The sequence below is a fragment of the Notamacropus eugenii genome, chromosome 6 (genome assembly GCF_028372415.1).
Source record: "Notamacropus eugenii isolate mMacEug1 chromosome 6, mMacEug1.pri_v2, whole genome shotgun sequence".
Classification (NCBI taxonomy): domain Eukaryota; kingdom Metazoa; phylum Chordata; class Mammalia; order Diprotodontia; family Macropodidae; genus Notamacropus; species Notamacropus eugenii.
This window is the reverse complement of record NC_092877.1, coordinates 147,981,211-148,007,168: the sequence shown is the minus strand read 5'-3', so window position 1 is coordinate 148,007,168 and position 25,958 is coordinate 147,981,211. Positions and strand designations below refer to the sequence as shown.

General features: G+C 34.5%; 1 protein-coding gene across 4 annotated transcripts in view; it reads left to right on the top strand.

The window, feature by feature from the left end:
• Window positions 1–25,958, top strand: part of LRBA (LPS responsive beige-like anchor protein) — a 783,746-nt gene that overhangs the window by 616,409 nt on the left and 141,379 nt on the right. For all 4 annotated transcript variants that reach the window (XM_072621222.1, XM_072621224.1, XM_072621221.1 and 1 more), the window contains 2 exons: window positions 3,018–3,158; window positions 4,196–4,315. In XM_072621222.1, coding sequence (XP_072477323.1) covers window positions 3,018–3,158; window positions 4,196–4,315 — 261 coding nt within the window. The remainder of the gene's footprint in view (window positions 1–3,017; window positions 3,159–4,195; window positions 4,316–25,958) is intronic.

Sequence of the window (25,958 nt, the reverse complement as noted above, 5' to 3'; positions counted from 1 at the left end):
CATTTTTCTAGTAGCTAACACTAGTGCTTGTCATAGTAGATAATAAAAGATGGCAATCGTTCATTAGAACATGCGTGTGGAACTGCTTGAAAAACAATTTTCTTTAACATGTCTTTTTTCAGGTTTAAAGGAGCCATTGCCATCCTTGAAACTGAACTCCCATCACTGTATTGGAACCCCTCCCCCCTTTTTTATGCCACAGTAATGTGTCCTGGAGCACTATGACAGTTTTATTCTGGTACCCTTATTTTGTTAAGATATTTTTTATACATGGGTTATTTCCAAAGTTTTCTTTCTTTTTTTCTTAGTCAAAATGCTTAATTTTGCATTTCTCTACCTTTCCATTATGTTAATATTTCTTGGATTTGCCAAGGCAGATGCAAGGGTCTTAATTCATTTTTACTTTTATGTTTTCATCTACTTTTTCAAATATATTTTCTTCATAATTTAGGTTTTGACTGGCTATTTTGTATTCTCACTTGTTTGTTTTCTTTAATTTTGCATCAATATATTACAATAATTTTACTTTACTGCTTGTAGTTATAATCTCTTACCTATTTAATGATTTGAGAAACAAATACTGAAAATGTAATGCTAAGGTACTGAGTTTGTTAGCTTTCTCCAAAAAATACTCAAAGGAACTTCATCTTGGTTTTCTCTATTAGTGATCTTTCTTTTGGTGCTACCTAGCAGCTCTTTCTTTTATAAGAAACAAGCAACACCTGCAGCAGTGGGTTTTGGTTCGTGTGGTAAGAGTTTAAAATGTCTTTAAATACAGAATTAGATAGTGATTTAAAAAGTACTACATAGCACTTTTGTATAGGACTAACTTGTGCTTGGTTAAATGCTTTACAGCACATTATAACATAGTTGAATCAGCTCATCTGTTAAAGCAGTTGTCAGAAAAATATGGGCCAGCATGGTAGAATGTATTAGCCCAATACATTGTCTCCATTTTATTATGAAGCTGCTGAGGAAGCTGTGATATACAGCACTGTCATTACAGATCTATTGTTAGGATGGTTCCACAGTCTTCTCTGCACTGCCATTAATTTATAGCAGTAAACAATATGTAGTCCTCCGACTGCAGCAAAGCAGAATCTTTTAATGAGGTGGATGTTATTACCACAATAAATCAGTGCATTCGTGTAATGTATAATTCAATGTGTGTATTCCCACTGTAACTTCTCTGAGTAAGCTGATAGTGTATCATTGTCAGTGCACAGCTCCACAGTCCTGGGTTGTTGTTGTTGTTTTCAAGCCTTCTTTTATTTGGGGACTTTTTTTATAGCTTGCAAATAAATGTGGCACGTCTTGATAGTTGTCTTGTAGTAGGTAGACTTCAGAAACCAAGTATAACAATAACAGCCAAAATCAATACTGTGGGCTCTAGATGCAAAGCTCTCTCTCTCTCTGTGCATGATACTATTTTTTCAAAAGCTAGTGAAATCAATCCTAATTGGTTTTAGCATTATATTCCAGAAACGTAATTCTATAACTATTGATTTGGGGTGTTCTCATTTGGAGAGTAATAAAAATAGGAGCAGATAAAGTGAATACTTAAAATGCTTCAGAGTCATTCAAAGCAGTATTGATTCTATTTTTAATTTATATAATTTGTCTTTAAATGATTTAATTTCTTTCTTCTATCTTTCCATGGCTATCTTCAGGCAAAATAAGTAAAATACATTTAAAATGTTCTGTAATAAAGAAAGGAATTCTTGGAGTCAGTTTCATTCTTAATTGGAATACATTTACTAAATCAGATATCCCTTTTATGGAGAACCAGTGTTTAGAAGGGTTGCATTTCAAATTAGTGAACTTCAGCAAATAGTAATCAAACTAAAATGTTTTCCTATTTTGCTAAATGAAGCTTTTTTTAGTAAGGTAAAATTGATTAAACCAGGGATATTATTTGAAACAGAAATTTATTTGTAGCACAGACACAAAAAAGAAATACATATTGCTTAAAAACCAAAATGATAAATACTGAATGTTACTTAAAATTAAGTCCTTATGCACAGAAAAATCGTTTAAATATGTCATAAGGGACAACTTATATTTTCTACTGAATATATTATATCTGCATTTATCAAAAAAATTTTGTGGAATTTTAATGAATTATATAGTTGCCTAGTATTTTCATCTTCCTTTCCTTAACTAATGATGAAATATTAGTATATCTTAATAAAAGTAGAGAATCAGTTTCTCAAAGTAAGGGGGACAGCTTTAGATGTTGAAGATGTTGTTTCATTCAATTGGTATTCTATATTGTAAATAAAGAATAGAAGGTTTTCTGGAAAACAGACTTTTTAAACTTGAAGTTATTATTTCATGTAGTTTTTTCAGTTTTGAATGATAGTCTGTTGTAAATTTACCTAATTTATATTAAGTATAAAGTATATTAAATATATTTTGTATATTTGGAGAACTTTTTTAAATGTTTGTCTAGCAACTAGGACTGGTGATTGCTAATATTAATAGAAATTTACTAGCATTAATAGACATTTCCAGTTACATCTTAATCCTTTCCTCTATTCCCTTCTTCCAAATACTTGCTCTCACTCTGCTGTCAGATTTTTTTATAAATCATTCACCTTTCCAAAAATTTTAAAGTACACTAGCTTTAAGTTCTGGAGTCTGATTGTTGTTTTCATCTAATGAAATGGAATTTTATAGGCACTTAGCAAGTATTGTATAGCCAGCCCTCACTTATTGTAATTCTACCTTTAGTTCATTAGGAGCTAATTTAGCTGATTGAGACACCCTGTATGACAGACACTAAGTTTATCAAGAAATAACAGTGGCCTACATCATTTACTTAGCTACTTGCTTCTTTCTCCTGCTTTGAATACTTTTTTTTTTTACTTTCTTGCTGAATGCAGTAACATTTTCGCAAAAACACCGTGTATTTTGTTTTAAGTCACTTTAATGCATGCTAATGATATTACCTTCTAAGACAGAAAAACATAAAATATGGTTATATTTATGTCTTTTTTGTTTATTTTAATTGGCAGCCCATAGGAGCTCTGAATCCCAAAAGAGCGGCATTCTTTGCAGAGCGTTATGAATCATGGGAAGATGATCAAGTTCCGAAGTTCCACTATGGCACTCATTATTCAACTGCAAGCTTTGTGCTTGCATGGTTATTAAGAATGGTAAGTCGAATTTGGCTAATAATTTTTACTAAATAGGTCTGATGATACAGAGAGATATTGGTATTTTGAAGTAATGACTGATCTTTATTTAATACCTTTTAAAGATTGCTAAAATGAACCATAACAGTATTTGAAGTATACATGTGGTAGCATGTAGTGCATATTTTATTAAATATGTTTCAATAGAATATTTTAGTTATATTTTACCTTGAATTTTCTGCATTTGTTAAGTAATTTTGTTTAATTGGACACTTTGTATATTAACAGATTATAAATTCTTACAAGGATTACTTTCACTTATGGTATCAAAATGATAAGCACTGGAAAAAGTTTTAAGGTGGTCATATGTTTATACATTTTGTTAATCTAAGTGTCCCAAAAGGAATTGTGGTATGTCTGTAGGTGGAATTATTCATGCCACGTATTGATAATATATTGGCTAAACAGGGAATGTTTCTGTACATTGAAAGGTGATTCATCCCGCAGAAAGTAATTTCTTTGGGAAAGCATTAGCAGCACATCATTAATTAAAGCTTGTTAGAATGGTACAGGCAGACATAAATCCTCAAAGTAATTTATAGTGCTTAGCTAATTTCAAGCAATTATCCGCTAATATGTGTTTAAGTGTTCTTTAACTAAGAGGAGGCTTTTAAATCTTTCAAACATTTTTCTTTTCTTAATCATAAATTAAATATTGAACAATAGCAAAAGGAAAATTATATGTTGGAATATTTCTTTGTACCATGAAGGCTACATAGTCTCATTTTTTGACTGATCAATGTAGTGTAGTATTTTTGGGAAAAAAAATTGTTTTAGAAAACATTGCAGATGAAATATTTTGAAGTATTTCTCATGATTTAAATTAATGTTCTGAAATGAATTTAATTATTTCAGTTTTATATTTGTTCCTGGGTTTATTTTTTTTTAATTCTGTCAATACATATTAAGCTATGAAGATTACTAAAAATATTTTGTTCTAAAGAGATCACTGGGGGCTTCATTGCTGATGATTTTTAAAATAATTTTGTATATTTTAGGAGCCTTTTACAACTTATTTCCTAAATCTACAAGGTGGAAAATTCGATCATGCAGATAGAACTTTTTCATCTATTTCAAGAGCATGGCGTAACAGTCAACGTGATACATCTGATATTAAGGTAAATATGAACATTCAGTGATCATCCATTGTTAATAGAATAAGCATTATCGTGCACAATTTTTAAAAATTGGAAACAATTGCTTTTCACCGCCCAATTTAACAGATGAATATTGTCATATAATTCTGTTATTGATATATATGTGAATGAGACTTTGTTCATAAATTATCTGTGTTTTATTTTCCAATGTAATTTTGGTTGTGGCCAATACATTTTCCTCTTAATATCTTGTTTTGGAAAACTTGAAGTAGTCTCTTCTCCCCTCCCTTCCCTCTCTTCTCCTCTCTTCTCTATTTACGTATCATTCATTTATAACACTAATTGGAATTCTAAACTTGAGAAATTAATTAAGACATAAATTTCCTTTGTGGAGACAGGCTTCACCTTTGTTTTTGTGTTCCTTCTTTGGCCATTTTTTCCCTCTCTCTGCTCTTGACTCCACGTGTATCATTCTAACTTCTTCTTGTTGTTGCCCTTTTCGTTGAGTCATCTGCTGTAGTTATTGATTTGAATGGTGTTTCGCACTATATGTACATTGTAGAAGATCAGACTACTCCTTTTCTTTTTAACAATACAATGATTTTTTTCATTTAATTTTTTTTTTACATTTAAGTTCTAAATTGTTTCGTCCCTCCCCTCCCCCAACTAGAAAAGCCCACCATTTAGCTTCGTATATGTGTGTGCATGTGTGCATATGTGTATATCTGTATACATATGTATGTCAAACCGTGCTATCCATGCTTTGATTTATCAGTTTTTTCTCTCGAAGTGGCTGGCATCTTCCTTCATAGATCCTTCATAGTTGGTGTTGAGTGTTTATGGTGTTCAGAATACTTTAGTTGTTCACATTTACTCTTCAAACAATATTGCCATGACTGTCTACAACATTCTTTTGGATCTGCTCATTTCCCTCTTCATAATTTCATGCCAGTCTCTCCATGTTTTTCTAAAATTAATCTGCTGGTCACTTCTTACAGCATTGTAGCTTCCATCACAACCCCATACCAATCTGGTCAACCATTCCCCAATTGATGGGCATCCCCTCAACTTCCAGTTCCTTGCCCCACAGAGAGAGCTGCTAGAAATCTTTGAGAACGTATAACTTCTTTTTGCCTGATCACCTTTGGAAACGGATCTGATAGTGGTATTGCCGAGTCAAACAGTATACACAGTTTAACAGTGTGGACTATTCATACTGGTTTATGAATTGCTCTCCCTTTTGCCTGCCTCACTTCTACACTAAAGCACTACTGCTTACATTTTTGGTAAAGCAGAGCTGGGATATGTACTTAATGTCTTCCTCACTAATCTAAGCCTGCTTTTCCTAGGATTCTTGTCCCATTGAACACTCAGGTATATCTGATTGTCTCTTATTTAAAAATTAAAAAAAAATTTCCTATTCCCTACCCTGAAATCACTGTAAGTTTTTTGAGATCAATTCCCATCTCTTTTTTGTATTTTGTATCCTTAGTGCTTTATACAGTTACACACATTATATGCACTTAATCAATATTTGCTGATTGATTGATTTAGAACTTAAGTATGTATTTGATCTCATTAGTATGGGACTTTTCCTCCATCACTACAGATTACAAGTCAACCATGGCTTCTCAGCCTTTGTGATTCTTGTCTCCATTCTACTTCAGAACATCCAGAGATGTCTTGCCCAAGGTGCTAGAAATCTTTCTCTCAGTCTTTCCATTTCATGGATACCCACTGAGCATTCACATAGTCTCTGTTACACTTCACTCTCATCCCATGACTAGCCCACCTCCTTGTCTCACTCTGCAGATTATCAGTAATGTCTTTTATGCAACTTCTTGAATATATAGGTCACCATTTAAAATGTGCTACAGATTATTTATACGAACAGATGTTTCTCCATTTCTTTTTAGATCACCCACAAAGATTGTGATCCCAGGTATGTGCAGAGAACTATAAAAATGTGCATACCCTTTGACCCAGCAATACCACTTCTAGGCCTGTATCCCAAAGAGATCATACAAATGGGAAAAGGTCCCATATGTACAAAAATATTTATAGTAGCTCTCTTTGTGGTGCCAAAGAATTGAAAATTGAGGAGGATGCCCATCCATTGGAGAATGCTGAACAAGTTGTGGTATATGAATGTAATGGAATACTATTGTGCGATAAGAAATGCAGACATCAGAAAAACCTGGAAGGAGTTATATGAACTGATGGTGAGTGAAGTGAGCAGAACCAGGAGAACACTGTACACAGTAGCAGCCATGTTGGGCGATGGCTAATCTCCTTGATAGAATCAGCACTTCTTAGTGATGCAAGGATCTCAGACAACTCCACAAGACCCAGCCAGGAACGTGCTCTCCACATCTAGAAAAAGAACTGTGGGGTCTGAATGCAGATGGAAGCAGACTATTTGCTCTCTCTCTCTCTTATTTGTTTGGTTTCTTCTTTCTCATGGTTTCACCCATTGGTTCTAATTCTTCTTTCCAATATGACTAATATGAAAGTAGGTTTAATATGAATATATGTGGAGAGCCTCTATCAAATTACACACTTTTTGAGGGTGGGAGGAGGGGAGAGATGAGAAAATTTGGAACTTAGAATCTTATGAAAGTGAATGTTGAAAACTGAAAATCAGTAAATTTATGAAAAAATATTATGGTCCTATAATCTGAAGCTGTACATCCCCACAAGAAAACTTGTGCTGAAGAAGTAAATAAGTCTTTGTCTTGTGGAACAACTGAGATTTGAAAAAAAAATGACAAAAAAATAATATGCTTTATCAAATTTAATCCAGACCTATCCAGTCCTGGGTCCTATTTACTTGCAATATTTGTGCTGTTTTTGACTCAGTGAAATAACTTTACAAGTTCATGTCATTGTTCAGACAAAAATTTTTAAAAATTCAGTTCTTTTAGTTTTTTCCAAATGGATTGTCAGATAAAACTCTTTTGAATAGTAAGGGATCTCATAGGAATACTCAGAATCTTCTGGGGCTTGTTACATTTAGCATAGTGTCATCTTAAAAAAGGAGTAACTTGCCATGTGTAGATAGAATCGCTGCTGCACCCACATCTGTTTTGATATTAAAAATAAGAAAGTCATTAGAGTTATTTTTCTGATGGCATTAATCAAGAAATCTTGTAGAGTCTTAACTAATTCATTTTTTTATTTTTTATTTTGTTTCTTAACTTCTTAATTATTTATTTTTAGTTTTTAACACTCACTTCCACAAGATTTTGAGTTCCAAATTTTCTCCCCATCTCTCCCCTCCCACACCTCAAGACACCGTGCATTCTGATTAGCCCTTACCCCAATCTGCCCTCCCTTCTATCACACCTCTACCTTTTCTCATCCCTTTCCCCTCTATTTTCTTGTAGGGCAAGATAAATTTCTATATCCCGTTACCTGTATCTTATTTCCCAGTTGCATGTAAAAACAATTTTTAATGTTCCTTTTTAAAACTTTGAGTTCCATCTTCTCTCCCTTCCTCCCTCCCCACCCATCCCCACTAAGAAGGCAAGCAATTCAATATAGGTTATACATGTGTAGTTATGTAAAAGACTTCCATAAAAGTCATGTTGTGAAAGACTAACTATATTTCCCTCCATCCTATCCTGCCCCCCATTTATTCTGTTTTCTTTTTTGACCTTGTTCCTCCACAAAAGTGTTTACCCCTCCTCCCATTTGCCTTCCCTTCTATCATCCCCGCACACCCCACTTATCCCCCTCTCCCCTACTTTCCTTTAGTGTAAGATAGATGTTCATACCAAATTGAGTGTGCATGTTATTCCCTCCTTAAGCCAAATGTGATGAGAGTAAGCTTCACTTTTTCCCTTTCACCACCTCCCTTTTCCCCTCCATTGAAAAAGCTTTTTCTTGCTTCTTTTACAACTCACCCTGTGCCCTCTGACTATATATATATATATATATATATATATATATATATATATATATATATATATATATATATATATATATATCAGCAGTTGCAAATATTATCTTTCCATATAGGAGTGTAGATAGTTCAGCTTTAGTTACATCCCTTATGATTTGTCTTTCCTGTTTACCTTTTCATGCTCCTCTTGATTCTTGTGTTTGAAAGCCAGATTTTCTACTCAGCTCTGGTCTTTTCATCAAGAATGCTTGAAAGTCATCTATTTCATTGAATGACTATTTTTTTCCCCTGAAGTATTATACTCAGTTTTTCTTGGTAGGTGATTCTTGATTTTAATCCTAGCTCCTTTAACTTCTGAAATATCATATTCCAAGCCCTTCAATCCCTTAATGTAGAAGTTGCTAGATCTTGTGTTATCCTGATTGTACTTCAACAATACTTGAATTGTTTCTTTCTGGCTGCTTGCAATATTTTCTCCTTGACCTGGAAACTCTGAAATTTGGCTACAGCATTCCTAGGAGTTTCTCTTTTTGGATCTCTTTCAGGAGGTGATCGATGGATTCTTTCAATATTTATTTTGCCCTCTGGTTCTAGAATATCAGGGCAGTTTTCCTTGATAATTTCACGAAAGATTATGTCTAGACTCTTTTTTTTGATCATGGCTTTCAGGTAGTCCCATAATTTTTAAATTGTCTCTCCTGGATCTGTTTTCCAGGTCAGTTGTTTTTCCAGTGAGATATTTCACATCCATTTTTTCATTCTTTTCATTTTGTTTTATAATTTCTTGGTTTCCCATAAAGTCATTAGCTTCCATCTGTTGCATTCTTATTTTTAAAGAACTATTTTGTTCAGTGAGCTTTGAACCTCCTTTTCCATTTGGCTAATTCTGATTTTTAAAGCTTTCTTCTCCTCATTGGCTTTTTGGACCTCTTTTTCCAATTGAGTTAGCCTATTTTTAAAGGTGTTATTTTCTTCAGCATTTTGGGGGTCTCCTTTAGCAAGCTGTTGACTCACTTTTCAAGTTCTTCCATGGCCTGAGACCGTTATATATTTATTTTAGAGGTACTGGATGCAGAAGCCTTGACTTCCTCTGACAGTATGAATTGTTCTTCCTCATCTGAAAGGATGGAAGGAGATACCTGTTCACCAAGAAAGTAACCTTCTGTGGTCTTATTTTTTTTCCCTTTTTTGGGCATTTTCCCAGCCAGTTACTTGACTTCTGAATCCTTTGTCAAGAGGAGGATCCTAGTGCTCCTCCTCACCCCAGGATAGTGCTCAGAGCAGAGATTCAGATCAGCTGCTTGATTCCCCCAGGGACTTCAGGGGGAGTACTTAACAAATGGATGCTGCAGCTGCCATAGAGCTGTTACCTCCACCACTGCCTGAGGTTGGAGCTATGGGGGACCCTGCTCCCCTCTTGCCCAGTTAGGAAAGCCCTTTCACTGACCTTTTAAGCTTTCTTTGGCGGTTGTGGGTTGAGGGATCTGAGGCCCTCTGCTGCTGCTGGGAATTCTGCCCCAGAAGCCTGTCTGGTCCTGTTTCTCCCTGTGTAGCATGACCAGGACCGGACTCTGTTCCGCATCCTGTGTGATAGACTTTTCCTGTCGGCCTTCCAAATTACCTTTGGCTAGAAATCTCTTTCACTCTGTCATTCTGTGGCTTCTGTTGTTCTAGAATTTATTGAGAGTCACTTTTTTAGAGGTATTTTTTGGACTGTGGGGGAAGAGCTAAAGTATGTGTGTCTTTCTACTTCACCATCTTGGTTCCGCCCCCAGTTCTTTTAATAGCATGTCAATTTGTTGGTCTTTGTTGAAGCATCTCACATTTAGAGTACCTACAGTTAACTGAGTAAAAGTTGTATGATTCTTACTTCCATCTGCCCAAGTGACTAACACTCTTATAGGACTGAGGGTCATTTTTAATTTTCTTCTTTTCTTTGATTGCTGAAGCCAGAGACTCACCTATCTGAAAGTTCTGAGCCTTTATATTTTTTTATCTAGGATGATCTTCACACAGAAGACTTAGTCTCTCCTCCATGCTCAAAGCCCTTCCAGAATGATGGAATTTGGCAGGGCTTGTACTACACTTACATAGCCTTTCAAAACCCAGAGTCTCTTCCTTGTCACAATGAACAGTAGTAGAATATTGTTTTTAGTATGGCATATATTTCTCATAGTTGGTAAAAGACTACCTATAAAAACGAGAGAATATTTTTTATGGTTAAGGATTTCCAAAACTCAAGGAAATCATTAATTAAGTAGGCTTTACAGTGCTTACCTTTGATTTTCTGAGAAAACTCTTTGCTTTACTATTTAAGCATCTCCAGTTTTATCATCCTATTTCTCACTACCTAGAATCTACCTTTATTTGAGAGTAAAGGACAAGTGTTACTTATATAGACATTTCTAACAAATGAAGATGGAAGATATGAATTATGTTTATTTCAAAGGGAAAAGATGTACTTTAGGTTTTAGTAAAGCAGTCCTTTCCTGGTAGTAGTACGATTTCCTATTATTGGAACCATGGGGTCCCTCTCTGTTTCCCTTCTGCCTTGTAGCTTCCAACTTCAGTCTAGCAAGACTATTTTTTAACAATCAGTAAAAAAAAATGCATTTCATTCAGCCTGAGGAATCAGAGGAAACATGTCAAATGAGTACCCTCTCATTTCAGATATGAGACCTGGCTTGAGTATCATCCGCACTTCCCAGTGTACCTTTCTACTAGGGGGTACAAAGATGTTTTCATTCTATTTGTGCATTAGCATTGATAACTCTGACGTATGCTTCATGTAGTCATGAACTGAAAGGCCAGTGGCAACAACATTTAGTCTTGAAGGGCTGCATTAGAAAGTGACTCAATTGTGTTTGAGAACTATTTCTGTATAAACAATTTCTTTAATTCTCAACTGACCTTGTTCAAATAGAACATCGATGATAGTAGGCTGTGCAGTACAATATGGGACTCTGTTCTGTCCTAACCCTAAGTAATTCTGAGGGAAGAAACCTCAGTAGACAAGTCCATGCCTAAACCATCCAACACAGTTTATCATTAGCCATATATTTGAAGTCTCCCAATATGGATATTTTACAACCTCCTTTTGGAGTAGTTTGATATAGAGTTCAACTACTCATCCCTATGATTGTAGAATCCTAGAGTGGGAAGACAGTTTTCTTCCCCCTACTAATGCAGTATTCCTCTTGGCAGTGTCTTGGAGAAGTGGCCATCCAACTTTAGATTCAATACTTCTAGTAATGAAAAGTTATTAACTCACAAGATAAATCATTCCCCTTTTTTTTTTTTGCCAATTTTAATTATTAAGTCAGAAAGACTTCTTCTTTTACCAAATTCTCTCAATAAAATTTAAGTTCATTGCCTCCTTTCCAGTCACTTGGGAGGATGGAACATAGTAATCCTTTTCTGGCCACTGGATTATTAGGATATTCTTAGCATAGCTAAGCCATGGTCATTATCAGAAACACCAAAAAAAGATTTATCATGTATCTAATACAAGTCATCATACTAAGTGTTTTTTAAATATTTTGTTTTCCTCAATTACATGTAAAAACAATTTTTTACATTCATTTAAAAAAATTTAAGTTCTACACTCTCTTCCTTCTTCCTTCCTCTGACCTCTCATTTATAAGGCTAGCAATTTAATATGTTATACATGTTCAGTGATGTAGAATATATTTCCATACTAATCATGTTGTGAAAGAAAACAGACCCAAAAAACTCCAAGAAAATTAAAGAAAAAATTTAAAGGTTATGTTCTGATATGCATTCAGACTCCATCAGTTCTATCTCTGGAGGTAGATAGCATTTTTCATTGTAATTCCTTTGGAATTGTTTTAGATCATTGTACTGATGAGAATAGCTAAGTCATTGACAGTTAATCCTCATAGAATATTGCTATTACTGTGTACAGTGTTATTCTGGTTCTCCTCTTTTCTTTTTGCATTAGTTCGTATTATAAAATCTTCCCAAGTTTTTTGGAAAGCATCCTACTCATCATTTCTTATAGCATAATCGTATTTCATTACAATCATGTACCACAACTAAAAAGCCTTTCCTCAATTGATGGGCATTCCTCCAATTTCTAGTTCTGTGCCGCCACACAAATAACTGCTATAAATATTTTTTCATGTATTGGCCCTTTCCCCCCCCCCTTTTTTTTTTTAATATCTTTGAGATACTGACCTACAGTGGTTTTGCTCGGTCAAAGGCTATGCACAGTTTTACAGCCCTTTGGGCAGAGTTCCAAATTACTTTCCAGAATGATTGAATCTGTTCACAAGTCCACCATTAATGTCTCAATTTTTTTCACATTTCCTCCAACATTTGTCATTTTCCTTTTCTGTCATATTGGCCAGTCTGATAGGTATGAGTTGGTACCTCAAAGTTATTTTAATTTGCATTTCCCTAATCAGTAGTGATTTAGTGTATTTTTTATGACTATAGATAGCTCTGATTACATTATGTGCAAACTGCTTCTTCATGTCCTTTGGTAGGTAGTTTTGAGGAAGAAATTCAAGCTATCGTCATGTGAAAAAAATTGCTCTGAATCATTAATAGTTATAGAAAAGCTAATTAAAGCACCTCTGTTGTGCCACCTCTCACCACGTTGGGAATAGCTGGTTGAAAAAAATAGGAAAATTACAAATGCTGTAAGAGGTATGGGAAAAGCAGGTATATTAATTCACTATTGGAGGAAATATGAACTAGTTTATCCATTCTGGAAAACAGTTTGGAATTATGCCCAAAAAGCTATTAAACTGAACATAACCTTTGACCCAACACTACCTCAATCAGGTAGTACTCCAAAGAGATGAAAGGAAGAGGAAAAGGACCTGTACATAGAAAAATATAATGCAGGAAAAACAGCTTAACAAAGGTAATGAATACTGTCAGTATTACTTCCTAATTCTTATGTTTACCCCGTCAATACATTTTCGTGTAACTGCACTACTGTTGCTTATTCATATTTAGTTTGTTGGTTTTTATGACTCTCGGACCTTTTTCTGGTGTATTTTTTTTTGCCAACCAGTGTTTTCTGTTTCATATTTTATTTTGTCAGTGAGATTACTACTTTCTTCTTATTCCTTTTGAACTTTAGCTCCCCTTTGTAGACCTTCTCTAAAGACCAATGATTTGTTCTGTTGGTTCTATGTATTTTGGTCTCTGACAGTCTTCCATATAGTCAGTACTAGGCTAATCCAAAATATAAGTCACAGAAAATATGATTATCTGTGAAGTGAAAAGAAAGCTTACCACAATAGAAACACTAATTTTATTTTCTATTACAATTTTAAATCTACTAAAGTATGGAAGTGGAATGAAAGGTATGTGGGAAAAGAAGGGAATATGTCAATAAATGTGAACTTGGGGTTATAGATAGTAAAATACAATTGAAATGAAAAAGGTTAAAAAGACTTCAAAAAATCATCACACATCTTGCCTTCAGAATTAAAGCTTTTAGCAAAAGATTGAAGTTTAAATCTATGTAGTTACGTGCTTGTCTTTCCCAAGTCAAATGTCTTAACCATTTGACAATTCTGGAAAATACCATTGATCAATGCAGAAGCATTTATTAAATACTTAACATGTGCTAGTCACTATGGTATGGATGGGGTATAGAATGCCACAAATGCCCTTAAGGAATTTACATTGTGGGAGAGAGTATGTATGTAAGTGTATACAGAAGAAATACAAAATAAATGCAAGGCAGTTCAAGGAGATATGACAAGAATAACTGTGGGCATCAGGAAAAGCTCCCTGTAGAAGACTGTATTTGGGTTGAATTTTGAAGGAAGTAGAAGTTCTGTGATGCACATGTCAGGAAAACGTTGCATGACACGCAGTTTGGGAGATGGAGCTTCATGTGTGAGGATCAGAATGTAAAATGTGGGAAGGAGAGTAATGCCTCATGAAAATGGTTGGAAGTGGTGGTTGAAGCTCAGTTGTGAGAAGTTGTGTGTTTATTACTTGTGGGGTTGCATAGAAGAGTGGTCGAGTTATGGTAATGAATAGTGTTGTAGGAAAACAGAAGGAGCCCCACTCAGCTACCGCTGATAATCCCACCTTCACTCCCATTCCCACTGTCACCTCCTCCTAAAGCAGATTTGCTTTGTTCCCTCCACACCATTCTTCATTTTGTGCTTTTTTATAAAAGTTTAAAAACTGTAGGAGAAAATAAATTGGATGTTGCTCTTTTGTTAATGTTGTGGACTTTCTTTTCATAAATAAGATTGATATTTTTCATTATCATTTTTCCAATTCTCTTTCTATACTCACACGGAGAACTTACCCATTTCATAACTGTAGCCATGGGGATGATTTTCAAATCTGCATCTCTTAGCTCCAACATCTTTTCTGAGCTCCATGCTCATATTTTCAACTACTTGCTTGATGGTTATCTACACCTGGATGTCCTTCTTGCACTTTACACACAAGGGGTTCATAACTTCTTAGCATACTATTACCTCCCAAACCACCTTCTCCCAACTTCACCTAGTTTTTTTAATGTCACCATGAAATCATCTCAGCCATTAAAAGTAGGCATCTTGAAATTATGATAGTTGAAATTTTGGAACTATTTTCTCTTTTCCCCTCAAAGTCCAATCATTTACTGCATCCTCTTAGTTTTATTTCGACTTATTTTTCTTCCATCTTCTTGCTTCATCCCATATATTGTCTATGTGAACGTCTTCCTGAAGCACAGCTATGATCATGTAATTTTCCTGTTTGAAAACCCTTGGACCATTGTCATTGTCTATAGAAAAAATAATCTAGATGGCATAGTATGAGGTGAACTCTTAGTTTTAATTTGCTTTTCTATTATTCTTATTATTCATCATTTGAATAATTTTTTCATTGTCAGGGACTTATAAAGCATATACTTCCACATCCCTTTTTTTTAATAAACAGAAAAAGTCTTTGCTTACATGAAAATTTTATGTTCTGTTTGCTGTAAGTCATAAGCACTATTTTATCTTGCTTTAATTATTTTTCCAGATTGTACATTGTGGGAGATTCATCTGTGGAATTTAAATTGCAAGTGAACTAAAAACATAGAACATTGGAACTTAACCTTTGGATCTTTGTTTTTTGGGGGTTTGGGGAGGCAATCGAGGTTATGAGTTAGAGCATTAGAAATATTTGAATGATCCTTTTAGATCATAGTCATTGTTCAACTGTCTCCCACCCCCACCCATTGAAATCTACCTTGTAACAAAGAAAAACAATTCAGCAATACTAATCTAATTTATCAATATTATCTTGCCTTTATTCTCCTTTATATCTCTCATGCCATATCATTTCCTACCTACCTACAATGTTTTTTCTACCTGGAATACACTTTCCTCTCCATCTTATATTTCTTTCTCCTTCTAAACACCCCCCTGCCCCATCCCAGTCTTTGCATGTCACAGTTCTGCCTAGGTCAAATGTAACCCTTCGGAAAGTCATTCCTGACTTTCCGAGCCTGTAGTAATCTTTTCCAATCTCTGTACTTTCATTTAACTTTTTATCTTGGCTTATCTGTCTCCCACAGTATACCATATTGTGACCTGCACAATAATTAATTGTTTATCTTCCTTATTAGATTATAAACCCCCATAAGAAGAAATTACTCATTTTTTTGGAGTCTCACAGTACATTGAACTTATCATTTTGGAAAAGGATAGAATGATTCCCATTCGAAATATTATTTGTGCAGACATCTCACCTGGAATTTGTGCTTTACAATGAGGTTGCACTAAGTGACCAGCAAAGGGCATTTTTTATATAATTAAATGCAGTTAAATCAAATGAGTTAGATGTAATACATTTTTACTAAATCAATCATTATTAAACAACATAAAATAACTTAATTTGGTTGTGGAAGGTAGTCCTTGGGAGCTTTATGGACATATGTATTTTAAAATAGAGAAAATATATTATCATAAAAATAAATATATTTGTACTGTGAGATTTGTGAAACTTGAGGCCTTTGACTTGGCTTTTAACATTTTAGAAATCTTAGGCATTTCAGGTCTTAAGATGAACATGGTTTCTTTTTTTTCCTTTTTTTTTTTGTTTCATAGCAGTGTGAGCTTTTTAATACATGTTTAATACAATCCATCAAATTTCACAGCATTAATACCAGACCCATTTGTAAGGAAGAACGTAGCTACAGGTAATAGAACACAATTGCTGAGAATGTATTTCTGGACCCTTCTTTAAAAAACAAAAACAAAAAAGACCATTTCTTTACTTTCCCCATAGATTTATGCTCTCCTTTTTTAATTATGTAAAATTAAAACAAAGAACAAAATGAAATTGACTTTCTCCCCTCCCCTTCAACTTAGTACCGTCCTAAAAGCTCTTTTGTTTCTTGGCAGGGCAAAAAATTCTCTCCTAACTGCTTTTTTTTTGCTTCTGTACTTTATTTTTATGCCTATACTGCTTGTAGGCTTGTTAATTAGTCCTCACCTCCTTTATGGTTTTCTAAGTTAAGTGATTCCATCTACTTGTGTTTCTTTTAGAATTGAAATGTGGTACTTGTGCCTTTCCCTGAAGCAAATGGTCTTTGATAAAAATGATTTGAAATCTGGTGGTGTTTTTTCCCTCCTTCTATTACATAGCTGCTTATTCTATCCATAGACCTTGCCAAAACACAACCTTTCAAGGTACTTGGGAAATGCTCACAAATCATAATGAATTATATGAGTTAAACTTTGGGTAGGTAACAATATATTTACACATGTCAGGTATGGTTTGTTACTTAATTTTTTTTTTTGACATTATATTGGCAAATTAGAAGAATGTAGATGAGACCCCTTTTGTAAAATAAGGTTAGGTGTTTTGTTATTAGATATTGAAGAGAGGAGAAAGATACAGATGGCAGTGGTTTGTGTTTCTGGCCAGTGGAAGACAAACAAAAGACATAATGTAATCTAAACATTGCTGCTTATAGTACACTTGTTATACCGATCCATTTGCTGAAACTTTGCTTACATTTTGAAGGTGTTTCACATTTTAAAGTCTTTTTATAGGCTCTGTTTAGCAGATATCTATTGTTGAAATTTTTAAGTCTTGAAAGTTAATATAAACATAATTTGATGACCTGTGGCCTATAAAATGTGGATAAGCTTAGTTTATAGTTATGGACTAATTAATGTTTTGCTTATAGCCTACTGTCTGCGTATTGGTTTGTGATTCATGATTTCTCCTCTTATTTCAATGTACATTCTAAATTGCATTATCAAAGAACCTTCCTCCAAGGGGGGTAGAGATCAAATTGAGTTTTTGTTTTTGACACATTTCAGATGTATAGTTCATTTAGAATGCTAAATAATTACATATTAGGTAAAATTCAATATACTGTATGTCCCCCCTTTTTTAAATAAAGAAAATTCAATTTATATGTTAGCTAAATAAAGTTTTGACTCTTGAAATTTATGATATTGAATTATTAATAATACATCAAATGTTATTTTTCTAAAAACTTGATTGTATTGTGTCTTCTCTGATTTAATTTAGTAATTAATACTGTACCATTTTCCTAGTGGTGAGCAGTCACAGGTCCATATATTTGCTTCTCCATATCAGTGTAACCCCCTTTTGAAATGGGCTTTTGGAAATGCCACACTGGATAAGCCTTTTCTGAGACTTTATTTTTTGAGCCATCATGATTTTCTATCTTGGCAAGAACAAATCTAAATGTTATCCCTAGTAGAACCTTTATTTTCTTTCTGTTTTGGTTTATGTAGTTTCTTTTGGATTGACAGATGAGGTATTTTCAGTTGCTCAGATTTAAAGGGATGGTTTTTGTAGGATGGCCAGAGTCAGGGGCTCTTAGAATAATCTCATAACCTAGCAGCAGAAACAATTTGTGTCAGTGGGAATCACACTTTAATAAAGAAAGCTAAAGCATATGTGTGGTCACAACCAATCCTTGTCATTACGCCATGAAAGCCTTGGGATTTGTGATCAAAGCGTCAGGCTAATCCTGTATTATGGGATAACCTTAGATTGAACCTTTCAGATTTTTATTTCAGAAAATGATCCACCACATTCTAGACTATGTTACCTGCCTCAAAGTCCTGACCACCTAAGTTAAACAATACAGATTAAAACTATTTTCATCAAATCAGAAGAAGGTGCAAAATATAAATGCCTGACTGTTCATCTGTCAGTGTTATTTACTTATTGGTTCAGCTTTTTAAAAAATGCTGAACATGTGTTTTTTATCCACAGCTGAGTCTTCTCTTCTGATGAATATAAAACATAATTCAGTTTGTAAAATGCTTCACAAGTATTGGAAAGACATGAACTTTGACTTGGTTAACCAAATTTTTCCTGTCAGAGTAGATGGTTTTTGAGCTGCTATACTAAACAATATATCAGGGTCATTGCTATTTTTTACAAAGTAGCTCTAATGCTAGAGTTGTGTTGTGCTATATAATACAAATAATGTTTAAAGTAATTTTAGAACTTCATTGCCAACATTTCAGTGGCCCATATGTATAACTTAGAAATATAATTATGAGTCTTTCTGGGTGTATAGATATGTGTGTGTATACACATATACACACACATATTTTTATGTTTCTCTAACTTGTAACATACTAAAATGTTACTATTATCCAACAGCATATTGGCTAAATAATGAGAAGATAGTTAACTCACCCATGGTGAGGTGACTTAAATGGGTCCTTCTGCAAAATTGGATTTTTCCCAATGGTATTTGGAACTATTCTAGCCTTTTACTAATTATGAAATCTGTGTGAGTTTTAAACATGTACACTGGTATACCCTTTCTGCTCCAGTCATATGCATTTTGAATGTATGCCTCAGGTTTCTTGCATATCCACGTTAATATCCTTGTTCAGCATTAATTTCTTTAAAGCATTTTTCCTGTTTGGGAATTCAGTGTTGTTGTGCTTGTGGTTTTAAATCAAATTGTTAAAGAATTTTTCTTTCCTTTTGGGAAATTTCTTTTAAAATAAAAAAGATATATTCATACTGTATATAAGTAGTTGCTTTCTTCTGTGTAAGTATACATATATGTATATTCATGTATAACATATATGAAATGCTAACGATAGAAGCATGTAGTCTGTTTCAATTTTTTTATTCTAAAAAATGTATACATAATATCCAGTGACAGAATATAGCCATCAGCTGTGCTGTAATCTCTCATCCTCCTACCACCATTCTCCAGAATTTATTTAGCTCTAAATCTAGCTTAGATGTAGCTCTTTCGCCTTCATGCCAACATGCACTCTCCCTAAATTAGATAGTGGGGTGAACAAATTGATTTATTGCATGGTTGTCTCATGGGCTTGCTGTGTTTTTCCTTTATTTTGCTTCTACTATCTCCACATTTATTTCTCTTGTCTCTGTCTAAAGAAAGCAGTTTGGAAAATTCACACAAAGATATGGTAGCGATCACCAAAAGGTTGTCATATGTTGAGCTCAGCAGAATGAAAAAGTTTACTAAGGGAAGAGAAAATATCTTGGTATTCTCCAATGAAAAAACTGTTTCATTGTGGTAATCATTAAAATGTCCTTGATATATTTTATTAATATGTATTTCACACAACTACTATCAAGGTAATTTAGGAAGCATTATTGAACAGTAGTATGTGAATGGTTTTGTAAAAAGAGCTAATTGGTAAAAATCATAGAACTCAAGAGTTAGGGATTCTGTTCTTAAAAGGAGGTAAATGTAGTCTACCTTGTAAAATTATTAATTTTGTGGCATGAGGTGATAGCTTTTCATTGATTCATGATGAATTACAATGGAATAGAGACTGAGAGTGTACTTAGACAGGAAAGTGAGGTAGAATTAAGATCCGCAGCTTTGGAAATAGCCGAGGTAGTTCGCATTGCTTAAGACTTTGGGTAAAGGTGAAAAGTTGATGAAAATCGACAAGAAGATTTTTGCAGACCTCAGGAGTTATGACAAAAAAGAAAATGTTTAGTTTGAGAAATCCAATATGAATAAATAGTTAGCTCTGCAACGGTGGTAGTTATCATATCCTCAGTATAGAAGAGTCCTGGGAGGGATCATAGTATGGAGAAATATTTTTCAAAGAAGACCAAGAAATGGCCTTTTGAAAAGAAGGAAAAAGAATCATTAACGCAAAAAGAAGTCATTGGCAGAAGGGATTTCTCACCCTTTGCTAGAAAATATCTTTCCCTGTGTTAGAGTGCCATTTAACATTTCACTCTTACAAGCTCTTTGTGATATTATAAGTTTTTTTACTAACCAGTATTCAGTTAAACATACCCAGATCATCTAAAAGCATGTTCATGGATTGTTTTTCCTCTTTGATAAGGAGATGAAAAGACATTGCTTCCCAAATGTTGTCCGAAATAATGTTAGTTGGAGGCAAATAGGTATCTCAGTGAAGAAGGGCAGTGGGCCTGAAGTCAGGAAGATATGAGTTCAAATCCAGCTTCACACATTTACAACTGTGTCACCCTGTTCAAGTCACTTAAGCTCTCTTTACCTTAATGCATTGGAGAAGGAAATGAAAACCCACTCCAGTATCTCTGCCAAGAAAACCCATGAGCAATATTGACATACTGTGATCCATGGAGTCACCAAGAGTCAGACACAACTGCAGAACTAAACTACAATTCTGGTTTGTGTCTCCAGCATCCAATATAATGCAGCATCTAATTATATGTTAGCATTGAACACCAAACAGGAGGTGTCAGATATGTAATTAGATGCTAAATTGTTTACAGAATCTAAATATGGTGAAAATTCAAAGGGAAGTTTGAGAAGGGAGATCACTTTTAGCTAGGCAGTCTGAGATTTCATGAAGAAAGTGGTACACAAATGAACCATGAAAGGAGTGAAGGATGTCAACAGGCAAGGACTGAATAGATTTTTAGGAAATCATCAACCACATTTTACTAAGAGCCTACTATGTTCAGGACACAATGTTGGGAGCTAAAAACACACAAAAAAGACATAAAACTGTCTTTACCCTCAGTGTATCCACATGACAGTAGAAGAGGTAAGATATACAAACATAAAGATAGAGAAGGACAAAAATAAGTGGTACAGATAGCACGGACTACTTAGATTCAGAAGAAGTAGGATGATTACATATCAGGAGTATTAAGGAAGTCTTCCCAGAGAAAGTGAGATTTAAAATTGTTGGGGAGAAGATGGGTAAAATGAATGATGAATTTGGTTGGATTGCACTATTAATATTAGTAATAGCTGAGGTTAGGGCAGTAGGAAAGGATGAGGTGATGGAGGACTTCAAATGTAGTCAGCTGTTGATCACTTGAATTTGATCCTTTGAGGGATTTGGTGAGGATGGTGGATCTGGGTTGTGACCCCTGTGCCTTGGTGCAGGCTGTCTCCCACCTCTTTCCTGGAGAGTCCTGAGTGTCCTACTAGGTTCAAGTCACACATCCTCCAGGAGGTCTAGCTTGATCTTTTCAGTAAATAACTTTTTATATATTTAGTATTTATTTTGTACTTATCCTCTGTACCCCTCCAATAATATAAGTCATTTGAGGGCAGGGCATGTTTCATATTTGTCACTGTATCTCAACACCTTACAATTGACCTAGTACATAGTAGGTACTTGTTGAATGAATCTCATACATTCACACTATAAGGAATTTGAGGATGCCTGTTAACAGAGACATTTACGGAACCAGGTTACGGAGAAAAAGTGGACACTGAGGAGGGAAACCAGGCACAAGAGACTGGGAGTCATAGAAAGAGGCTGAAAGACTGAAAGTGCAAGGGAAAGAATCTTAACTACAAGCTTAGCAGATCAACTAGCAGAGGTCGAAACACAAAAATGAGCATTGGACTCTGAAATAAAATGAGCTGTTGTTCCTCAACCAAAAAAATAATTCTCTGGACTCCTCAGATCACGGACCCTTGAAAAAATTCCAAAATAGTTCAAAAGGGAAAAAAAAAACTTTTAGGAAAAGATATTCAGAACTAAATTAGATTTGGGAATCAGAGCTGTTGCTCAGAATTTTAAAAGACAAACTTCCTTGTTTTTGTTACATATCAATAATGTAGTCTTACCTAATGGAGGTAAAAAAACAAAACAAAACAGAAAACAAAGAATTTGAGGGGGAAAAAATTGCCAAGCCCAGCTACTGATTAAAGAATAGTTGATTTTTATTTTCCTTCATTCAAATGAGTGTGAAATGTCTTTCTCGCACAGTCATCACATTATTTTAGTTTCTCATCATCTTCTAAATTGGTCTCTTCACTTTAATGCACTCTCCACACTGCTGCCGAATTGATAGTCCACTAGTCTGGACCTCTCTATCTAATTTTGCCTCTTAGGATTCCTGTCTTCCTTCAAAGCACATCTTGTGTCACTTCCTGCAGGAATCTTCTCCTGTTATTGGTGCTCTCTCTTAAATTACTTGGTATTTTTCTTTGCAATTATATAAATGTACATTTTATGACTCTTCCATTTCCATACTTTATCCTCAAATATATCCACAAAATGGAAGCTCCTTTCATTCAGGAACTATTTTTTTCCTATCTCATTTTTGTATTTGTATCCTGTGTTTTGTCAGTAAAGTAGGACTTGAGGACCAGAAGATAGGACTAAAACAGTTCCTGATATCAAGGAGTTTACATTTTATAAGGGAGACATATATAGATACAATACAGAAATATGAAATGGAGTAAATATGATGTAGTTTTAGGGAAAGATCTTTCAGGGCTTAGGAAAAGCTTAAATAAAGTGAGTCTTAAAAAAAATAAAAGAGGAGCAAGGAGTACATTTGGGGGGGGGTTGGTGAGGGAGAATTTCTCAGATAATAGATTTGTCTTCCTGAGAGGCTGCCTCTAGGTCTGAAAGACTGGAGTCCAAATAAAATGATTAGCCAAATGAGATAGCAAGATGGCACAGTGGATAGAATTCTGAGCCTGGAGTCAGGAAGACGTGAGTTCAAATTTGGTGACTTTGGGAAGTTACCCGGCCTCTGACTGCCTCCATTTCCTTAAGCATAAAATGAGCATAATTATAGAATCTACCTCTCAGAATTGTCAAGAGAGTCAACTGAGAAAATATTTGTAAAGCACTTAGCACAATGCTTGGCATGCAGTAGGTACAAATGCTTGTGTGGTTGCTTGCTTCCTTCCTTTCTACCTTTTCCCCCTCCCTCCATTTGTCGCTTCTTCTTTTCTTCTCTTCCTCTCATCTTCCCTCTCTCCCTCCTCCCCTTCTTCCCTGAAAGAATCGTGCCTGCTGGTAATGTTTGCCCTTCTTGGGCACATATTTGGTTTATAGAGTTCTTAAGGCTCACTTCAGTCACACAGACAACCAGCAGCATGCTGAGGTGGATGACTGGAGCTTAGCTAACCAGCAAAGTGTTAGCGTAATATTTTAGTGGAATCTCTAGTATTCTTTTAAGTAAATCTTCAGGTCTTTCTTTGTCTTAGTTTATTTACATGGCTAGCATATCTAGAAGTACATCTAAAATAATGGGGACAATACACGTGTTTGCTTTACCCCTAATCTCACTGGGAACACCTCGAGCATCCTTCCGTCACACTGCTGGCTCTCAGTTTTAGATAAAGCCATTTACCGCAGTGCAGAGTAGCTCATTGACTAATGTGCTCTACAGTGTTCTTAACATACAGGGATATTGTATTTTGTCAAGAGCTTTTTCTGCATCTTTTGTGTCCTCATCCATTTATTAGTTTTTCTTAATGTGATCTATTTTGTTTATATTCTTTTTTTCCAAATATTGAACCCACTATGCGTTCTAGCAATCTGGTCATAGCGTATAGTAATTATCACAGTATGTTTTTATTGCCTCTTTGGGTGTATTTTATTCAATACGTTTGCATTGGTATTCATTAGAGATTGAAGTCTATAGTTTTCTTTTTCTGATTTATTTCTCCCTGGTTCAGCTATCAGAATCATATTTGTCATAGAAAAAAATTTATAGGATCCCTTCTTTGCTAACTATGCAATATTAGAAGCAATTACTCTTTGAATGTTTGATAAAACTCAATTGTAAATTCATCTTTTCCTGGGGATGTTTTCTTTGCGAGTTTCTTTATGGCTTGTTCAGTTTCTTTTCTAGACACTGGGTTATTTATGTTCTACTTCCTGTTCTGTCAGCCCTAATAATTTATATTTTTGTTAATATCCATCACATTTAGGTTATCAGTTTTACTGGTTTATACTTGGGCCAATATTTTCTACTAATTTGCTTTTTTAATTGACAATTTGTATTTCCTTAATTTTTTAATCACATGGGCAAATGGCTTATTCTGTTTATTCATTTATTTTCAGAAAACCTTCATTGCCCTTTGATTTATGTGCAATTTTGGTTCTTCTGAGATCACAGTGGTCTATGATTAGACTTGATCTTTTCTCCCCTCCCCTCTCCTTCCTGATTCCTGATGTAGATGAACAGAGAATTCATCAGCCAACCTAGATGAAAATAAAAAATACACAAGCTGAAAGCAAGGCTAAGTAGCAGAATATAGATATAATTTTGTGACATAGTAAAAATGTCGGGAATGCTAAAGCTAAGAATGAGCCAAGACTGGTGACAGAAGCCAAAAACAACAAAAAAAGTTTCAGGTTTGTTTGGGTTTTTTAGCCATATTACAATAAAAGGGGGATCAAATAATAGACACAATCTTTACTTAGGGCAGATGGGACAATAATCAGTCAGTCAACAAGTATTTATTAAGTATTGAGTGTTTACTACGTGTCAGGCATTGTGGTAGATTCTGGGGCCAAAGGACTTCTGTCACCCTCCTTTGACCGTTACCCAAATCCTCTCCATCACATTTCCCCTTTCCTTATCCTGAGTTTCTTCACTTGCCTACGTATCTTAATGTGTATATGTGTGTGTGTGTGTGTGTGTGTGTGTGTGTGTGTGTGTGTGTAAAAAGCAAAAATAATAAAACAACCCCTTCCTCAGAGAGATTATATCCTAATAAGGGTGATAAGTAAATAAGACTTGGAGAAGTTGTCATGTAGATGAAGGATTTGATCTGTTTGTCCCTAAGAAGCAGAACCAGGATAAGGGGAAGTTTCAAAAGGGAAAGTTTAGCCTTGATATCAGGAAAAGCTTCATAATAATTAGAGTTTTCCAAAAGTGGAATGGGTTGCGTTTTGAAATGCTGAGTCTCCCTCCCTGGATGTGTTTAAGCAGAAACTAACCAGTTGTCAAGTATGTTATGGGAGGTATTCTTCTGTGAGTGAAATAGATTGTCACCAAGTTTTCTTCTGCCTCTTTCATTCTGTGATATTGCATGACTTCTGAACTTCCCTGTACTTCAGTTTTTTCATCTGTAAGGAAGGGGGTGGTTTAGATTAACCTCCAAATTCTTTTCCAGCTCAATTCCTATAATCTTGTGAAGAGATTATAATGGGTTTCTTTTGAACTTTCAGTTCTAAAATTCTTTGTTTCTAGGACTATAATTAATTTATCTTATAAATTTTTTTATAATTTTATAATTATAGAAGAAAAATTCTATAATTTTTATCTTACTAGATTGAAAATTTCGTGGAGATAAGAGTTTTCTTTTTCATCACTATATCCTGCATAGAAATGGTCACAAAACTTTTTTGATAATAAAAATGATCAATAAAAAATTTTCAAGCATGCTTCCCCAGCATATGTGTGTTTTAAATATGCTACTGTGCAAATAATTATGTACAGTAAATAAATAGAAAAATATACATTTAAAATGATACAGTAAGTATCAAATAATATTTGATTCTTGAGTCAATAAAGATCAAGTAG